The sequence below is a fragment of the Microtus ochrogaster genome, chromosome 5, assembly GCF_000317375.1.
Source record: "Microtus ochrogaster isolate Prairie Vole_2 chromosome 5, MicOch1.0, whole genome shotgun sequence".
NCBI classification, from domain to species: Eukaryota; Metazoa; Chordata; class Mammalia; order Rodentia; family Cricetidae; genus Microtus; species Microtus ochrogaster.
In genome coordinates, this window is record NC_022012.1 from 49,877,805 (window position 1) to 49,886,155 (window position 8,351).

An 8,351-nucleotide genomic window follows, 5' to 3' on the forward strand; every position below is an offset into this window, starting at 1 on the left:
AGATGGGTTGATCGGGATATCAGAATTAGCCAGTAAGGGCTAGAGCTAAAGGGCCAAGCGGTGATTAAATGAACACAGTGTCCGTGTAATTATTTTGAGTAGAGCTAGCCATGTGGGCGGCCGGGTGCCGGGACGCAGCCCGCCGCTCTTATTTCTACAATATGCAAATAAATAATGTAGTAAAAAAGAAATTATCTGAGGCCTAAGATGAAATATCTGTATTTATTTTACCACTAAGGATGTCACTTCCTAGATCTCAGACCAGTTGAAAATGAATTCACCAATTAAAATAACAAAAAGTGCTATGAAATGGGATTACAAATATCTTTTAGGTTATAAGTTTTGTGCTATGCCAACATGCCTTCTTCATGGTTCCCTGACAGTAGATAAAATGTCCATTATATGTGGAGTAGTCTACTATGGAGGAAAATCTTCTATTAGACCTCATATACCTTCGTAGCCTAGACTTACTGCTTTTTTTCCATTTGCCCCCAGGCTGGCACATGCTTATGGGCACTCAGAAGCACAGCTTTGGAATTTTTTTTTCTTTTGCTTTGGCATTGCAGTTCTTTAAAGAAAATCCCCTTTACCATTAAAAATTGTTTTTGAGAGAGTTGACAGAAATACTCTCAAGACCAACATCTATATATACAAGGAAGTTGCTACATACTTTTAATAGAATAACACATGCAATAAATTTATCCACTGCTCACATATGAACAGAAAGAACTGCAAAAGCCTGAGAAGACCTGATAATCCTAGGAGTTCTTTATTTCTGATTGCTTCCAAGACAAGAGAGGTTTTGAGAATAAATTTGAGCTATTAGCTCTATAGCTCTCAGAACCTCAGAAAAAATTTCTAAATTTATTATGTCACAGCAGTAATAGAAACTACTAGTGCTTTGGGGTCTGTTAAGAGAAGTCTTCAAAGCTCATCTTCCCGTTCTCAGTGAAGATGTGCTCAGGAGCCACCGTCCCGCCACAGTCCCACTCTTGTCACTGACAGGCTGGCTTCAAGTCCTTCCTGGGGTTCTGTTACTCCAGAAAGTTTTCCCAATAAAAGCAAAGGTTATTTACAATTCCTAGCCCTGGATTATAAACGTAGTCAGCTGGACTGCACTGCAATGTCAGTGCAGTTCCACAGGACACAGGTCTGTGTAAAGCAAGTGTGTCTTGGCCAGGTGAAAAGGAATTTAGTCATCAAAGCATCTGAAGGGTCGTTCTGCAGCTCATTTTACACTCTTAGGTGGTCTTGCAGTGTGTGCTCTGTGGACAGCTTCACAGCAGGTTCCCGACACAGACCATTTAGACTGGGAGCCTGACAACATTTTTTCTCCATTAAATTATATGAAATCAGTGGTATTCTGGTAAATTGCCCCATTGTGCATTAAATAATCTTATTTAGACATCTATACTAAATACTTTTTTATACAGATTATGTTAACATTTTACTGAAAAATTCTTTGAATAATTCAATATGAAATACTTTTTTGAGATTAGCTACAACAGTGGTATCTTTAAGCAAATATTCTTTAATTCAAATTTCAGTATATGGCATTTTTTTCTTCTGACATATCAAACTTCTAAATAATTTACCTAATACATGCTGACAACTACCAGTTTATGAGCTCTCCAACACCCTGAAAGGATATTTTAGAGAGGAAGTCACTGTGTGTTTCTGCACATAGCAGTACTGAATATGCGGCTGTTGGAGCCTTTGAAGGACTGTACTGTCTATGTCAAAGTGCAACTTAGCATAAAGACTGCTCATTTACATACCTGAGAACTCAACAATTCCACACCGAAGGCACATGCCCCAGCCTACAGCAGTGATTCTCAAAATAAGGTTTTTGGACAAGTATCACCATCATCTCATGGGAATATATTAAACATTAAAATTCTTGGGGACCCACCCTAAATCTACTAAATCAGAAATCCAGTATGTGTTTTAACAAGTCCTCAAGGGACTCTGATGTCTGAAAAATGGGTAAAATATAGTGCTAACACAATTAAGTACTTTGTAATACAGAAGATGAATGAAAATATTCCAGCTGCACTTACAAGACTAATAAAACTAAAACAATACAGATTGGACCAATAATATGATATATTTTATAGAAGGAAAACAAGGAAGATTGCTTGGTATATTATTTAAGAAGGAAAAACCTTGTATGACAAAGCAATAAAAGTATTTTTGTAACAAGGAAATGATGTACCTTCTACTCTACACAGTTTACCAAAGAGGAAGTGGGGGATAAGTGAGGAGTTATTTCTAGGAACTACAACTATACTGGCAACAATTTATCTCTTAAGTGGTAAGGTCACAGGCTTTCCAAGGCCATTTTTTATTACTATGTAATTCTGTTTATACTGCATAGTACATTTTAAGTCTAGAAAACACAAAATTTTTATTAGGAGCATTTTAGCTCCTAATAATTACAAACATTACTTTAAATTAAAAATGAGATTTAACCTAAATGTTAATTATTAACTTGTGATACTATCACTCAGTTTCAAGGAAATGATGTAATCACAGTATGAAATTTTCAAAACAAATTTTAAAAATCATTTAAAAAAATTTAAAGCCATGAGGAAGTATGAAATTAACCAGATAATGGGGGTAAAAGCACAATAAAAGGACTAGAGGAAAATAAAGTAACATGTTATTGAAATTATTATACAGAATTTTATATCTTTTTATACACGTAATATTTTTCTTCTTTGTGCAGTAAAGTCATTATGGATTTTAAAGTGTTGATGAAATAATAAGTAACTTTTTTGTTTTTGTTTTGAGGCATCGTTTCTCTGTAGCTTTGGGGCCTGTCCTAGAACTAGCTCTTGTAGACCAGGCTGGCCTTGAACTCACAGAGATCTGATTGCCTCTGCCTCTCAAGTGCTGAGATTAAAGGTGTGTGCCACTACCACCTGGCAGTAACCCTTAAATTATTAAAGAAAACTGTCAAATTTTCTGTCCAAAATGGAGAGAAAATTGACATTTTATTTGGTTGTAATTTATAAGCTATAAAATTCAAAGTTTTGTATTTTCTGCCATAAAATTATAGGTCTGCATAGTTACCACCCCTCATTAAACAATTTCATCTACTTCCAAGGGAAAAATCATCACAGAAAACCATGTTTCAATTAGGATTTAACCAAGAAAGGAAAACAAGTTAGAACAAAACAAAAAGAACAAGAATTTAATCCCAACACTAGGGAGGCAGAGGCAGGTGGCTCTCTGGGAGTTTGAGGCCAGCCTGGTCTACAAGAGCCAGTCTCGGGACAGGCACCAAAGCTAAAGAAAAACCCTGTCTCGAAAAACCAAAAAAAAAAAAAAAGAACAAGAATTTAAAATTATCTATCAATTATTGACTAGTTTTTAACAACACAGAAATTCTGCTGTGTTTCCTGCCACAGTGAGAAATGATCACAAAGAGCAAGGGTTAGGCAGCAAAGGCTTGTTCCATACCTCCTTCTCCAGTATTCTAGCAATCTCACCAAGGGTCCGATCCAAAGCTGAAGCCTTATTGTTTGCCCAGGAGCCGCTGTCTTGTACTTGAAGTTGTTTTACAAGATCTTTGGCTAATCTTTGAAGCCTTGAATGCAAAGTAAAAAACTGCATTAATTATGTATGTATGTATATATGGATATTTTTAGATCATAAACCTATTTTTCTGAACACATGGAATACAAACTACTTTCAACAGTCTACCTGAAACTTCTCTAGAGAGCAGCCAGGGGAGGCAAGGAGACAAAATTGTAGCTCTTCATCTTTAAGATCACCCATTTACTCCTCATCTAATAAAATGACTAGCAGATGACATCATCCTTGGCTGCAGTAATTGAAACCATTCTTTTTGTGTGATCCTCAGATTAGAAAAGAATTGAGAGTGGGAGAAAGTGACAGGGTGATGATCTGGAACATGAGTAAAGAGCCCGAGAAGACTTCACATTCTGATCCAAATTCTCCTGTTGGGCTCAGAAGTGCTGCAAATTCCCACAATACTAATCTTCCCATGGTTCACTTTAGAGGCGGTTTGGTATTACTAGGTTTGGTATTGCTTTGTGTCTAGGAGTGCCATACATTTTCTAGATTGTAAGATTCCTCAGAGAGGGAACTGAGACTAACATAATAGCCCTCCCTTTGCTTTGCTTCTCAGCCCATCCTTCTTTCCTGCTTATTTGCCTGAGCAGTCGATGATTGCCAGATGGTCTCCTGTTGTAGGAGGGTCGCTTATTCTTTCTGGCCACCCAGCTAGCTTAAACCCAAAATAACCACACAGAAACCATATTATATAAATCACTGCTTGGCCCATTAGCTCTAGCTTCTTATTGGCTAACTCTTACATATTAATTTAACCCATCTCCACTAATCTGTGTATCGCCACATGACAGTGGCTTACCAGCAAAGTTTCGGCAGTCTGACTCTGGCGGAGGATCCATGGCATCTCTCTGACTCCGCCCTCTCCCAGCATTCATTCCAGTTTTCCCTGCATACCTAAGTTCTGCCCTATCAACAGGCCAAGGAAGTTTCTTTATTCATTAACCAATAAAAGCAACACATGGACAGAGAACCTCCCACACCAGTTTCTCAGACAAGAAGTCTATTTTCCTTCTCTTCCCTGACTTCAAACATTTCAAGTATGGTAGGTTCCAGAAGACATAACTATAATCAAATTCTTAAAAATTTATTAGACATTCCCTCTGCTGTTTCATTTGTTACTTACATTAGACAAGCCCCAGCAATGGTAATAATGTTTATTAAGCTTCTACTATTGTCTAGTCAATGTTCTTAATTCCTTGAATACATTAATTTATTTAACTGACTCAATAAAAACACCAATGAGCCTTTTCCACTCATGACTCTTGGAGAAAGTCACATGATGCTAAAGATTCACACTCTCACTGAATTTCTCAGTCTGCTAGTCCCCCAGCCTTCACATACCTGGTTCACACCATTCTACTCTCTTCAGAATGTAAGCCTTTCTTTTTCTCTCATTTGCTTATCTCTTCTTGTTTCCCCTATTTTACCCTAGGAAGCCCACCTCTTTATCAGTAGAGATAAACCCTCTACACAAACTGCAATGCAGGAGGGCCTTCTGGATCTCAATTCTTTTTCTTCCTGTCTTAGTGTCTTTGAAATGCTCTTCATTCCCTTCTGAAATGCTTTCTCCACTCTTTTCTATCTTTAACACAGAAGTCACTTTCTATACTATGGATATTTCTTTAATGCACTTATCTCAAGCATATTAAGTACTTAACTAGCTGTTTAACATGTGCTTCTCCCATGAAGAGCTTTCTACAATGACATATATGTTTTTTATTTGTATAACCCAAATTGGTAATTGTTAGCTTCAAGTGGTTATTGAGCACATGGAGAATCCTAAGCACTGAACCCTAAGGTGTACAGAATTTTAATAGTCTAGTGGTATTGTGTGTGTGACTAGAAGCTACTGAATTAGGCAGTACAGAAGCAGATATAATTTACATTATATTGTTCAGTTGTTGTGTGTCATCTGAGTTATCAGAGAAGCTTGTTCTAAAAGTGGGGCAGTTCTCCCTGCAACTTCAGAAACAATTATATTTATGCCAAGTATTTTCCTAAAGCCTGGTCTGGGTCAGGTTGGCCTGTCTCTGCACCAGAGCGGGAAAGACAACAAGAAGTATTTAAAACCTCATGTATTCAAGAACAGCTAGAGAGGAAGCCATTTCCAAAGGGGTGACTATTGTTTACCCTGATATAAAATGCATACAGTGGGAACATGAAGGCGGATGTTAAGCCACAGGAAACTCAGGAACTCTAGGTGACTGCTCAGTTTGTTTGTTTTTCCTGGATGTTGTGAGCACCAGATTTGATGATACTGTCTGTCTGCTGCTATTTGCCCCTTTACTTGAAAATCTCAGCTATGGGACCACCCTGTTCTGTCCTGGGACTCTCTTAAGAGGAACTCCAGTGGCTGCCTTAAGGCCAATCAGCTGGCAAAATGTACTACTGGGACTCAAACATTTGATCTCCAACTGCCATGTGACATTAGTCAATTTACATAGGGAAGCCTGGTTCACATATGAGTAATTTCATAGAATACAAATTTACTTTATTCATGTAAATTTTTTTAAAAAAATGTCAAAGCACACAATAGCAACTACAGCTCAAAAGGCAGCAATAGACTAAAGTTTAAGTTTCATCTATCTATATGTTTACTTCAGTAAGTCAAAAAAAGAATATAAACTCTAAAAACCAAAGTATGCATGCCTGAAATCTGGAGCCAGCACTATCATACTATATATTACTCCAAGGAGTGTTAACTTTTCTATATTATGGTTTCTTTATCTTAAAAGCTAGATCTCTCTCTCCCCCCACTCCCCTGCCTTCCCCTTACTCCCTCACTCTGCCTCTTCCCCAGACTCTTTTAATAGAGATTGTACCGAGTACCATTCCTATTACAGACAATGAATAATCATAGTCTTAATCAACTATCATTACTAAACCTTAACAATCAGTATAAATCCAACAAAAGGGAAAGAGGAATACAACATCTAAAACAATACCAGCATCCTTTCCCTTCATTTCAAGTATGAAGGAGACTCCCATCTGATACTAGCTACTGGTCCTACCATGTAGAAAAGCACCAGCAGCAAACTTCACAGTGCGATGGATAAGTAGTTACTTTGACTTTTGATTGAGTAAAGTCTGCACAGTATGTAACTGAATATCCAGGCATAATAACAGAAGCTGGCAGTATTCTTACCGAGAATGCTTCCATTCTATTGGAAACCAGAAGTACTTAGGGAAGTTCAAGGACCATTTTAATTCACAGAATGAAAGAAGCTTATATTTCACTGAGTTAAATCAATCTGAGGTTCATATGAACCCACCTTCAAGGAAGAATGCCAAATCAAGGGGGTACTTTAGTAAAATGAACTAAACCCAAGTGTCATTCCCTGCCGCCACTCAAGCACCACAGACAATGTAGCCCCTTTCAAGAAAAATGAAACATCAGATTTTGACGGTTATTATCAATAATTATAGAGAATTGCAGGAGTCAAGCTAGAATCTGTATCTTTCCTAAAGTCTAAGGACAAAAGCAGCTTAGAGAATGCAGCTTTAACCACAGAAATTGTTACTGGGGTTACTTTCAGTAAGTTTATTTTTCTAGTAAAAAGCAAAAGTGGAGAAAGTAATTCCTTGTCTATTATGTGAGGAGTATCTGTCATGTAAATAGTTTTGTGGAGAATGTTAAGACATAAACATTTTTTTAAATATTTATTTATTTATTATGAATACAATATTCTGTCTGTGTGTATGCCTGAAGGCCAGAAGAGGGCACCAGACCTCATTACAGATGGTTGTGAGCCACCATGTGGTTGCTGGGAATTGAACTCAGGACCTTTGGAAGAGCAGGCAATGTTCTTAACCGCTGAGCCATCTCTCCAGCCCCCAAGACATAAGACATAAACATTTTATTCTTAAAATGTGAACAAATTCTAACAACTTTATGCTCAAATTTGTCATTGGCAGATGTAAATACGGAACAATCTCTATGGAATCATTTTGTATACTTAAATGTATATGTAATATATAAGTACATATTATACAATATACATTGAATTTATATCACTTGGAGTAACAACATCCTCACCCCCCGCCAACCAGAGACTATCTAAAAAGCTTCAGTGACAGGTAAGGGAAATCTCTTTTTGAGTTGTTGGTCAGAAGAGGATAAGAGACTCTCCCAAGACAATGCAGGTTGTTGCTATTGCCATTGGTGCTTTCCAGAAACAGAAAGTTAAGACCCTATTGCTGAAGAGACCATAAATTTTGGATACTGTGAATGATAAATCTGGTTATGATCTTGGAGCCTTTTCCCTAAGAATTAGTTCTCATAATATCAGAAGGAGCCATAGATGCTGCAAAGAGAGAAAAGCACTCAGCATACCTATTCCTATTAACACCTATGAACCACAACGAACAGAATGTCAAGGTAATCCAAAAACTGCAATAGTGGCACTTAAGTCCTGGAGATAACCAACTGTCACTTAACTAGATTTAAGATCTGCTCAATAGGAGGGAATTCATACCTGGCACAGTAACTACCTATGGCTGGTGAGGCTGGAACCTAAAGGAGACCCTACTATTGCCACTTTCCTAAACTATTAATGTAGCTTTCATTTTGCTGCTGGTGTCTTTTTTTATGATAATTTTTTTTATTGAGAAAAGGAAAAAAAAGTTTCCGCCTCCTCCCAGCCTCCCATTTTCCTCCCCCTCCCCACACTTCTCCCCCTCCCTCTCCAGTCCAAAGAGCAGTCAGGGTTCCCTGCCCTGTGGAAAGTCCAAGGTCCTCCCCCCTCCGTCCA

At 37.7% G+C, this 8,351-nt stretch overlaps 1 protein-coding gene across 5 annotated transcripts in view; it reads right to left on the minus strand.

Annotated features, from left to right (window-relative positions):
- Scaper (S-phase cyclin A associated protein in the ER) overlaps positions 1-8,351 on the minus strand; it is a 349,156-nt gene that overhangs the window by 167,091 nt on the left and 173,714 nt on the right. For all 5 annotated transcript variants that reach the window (XM_026779044.1, XM_026779043.1, XM_026779042.1 and 2 more), the window contains one exon: positions 3,466-3,592. In XM_026779044.1, the coding sequence (XP_026634845.1) occupies positions 3,466-3,592 (127 nt within the window). The remainder of the gene's footprint in view (positions 1-3,465; positions 3,593-8,351) is intronic.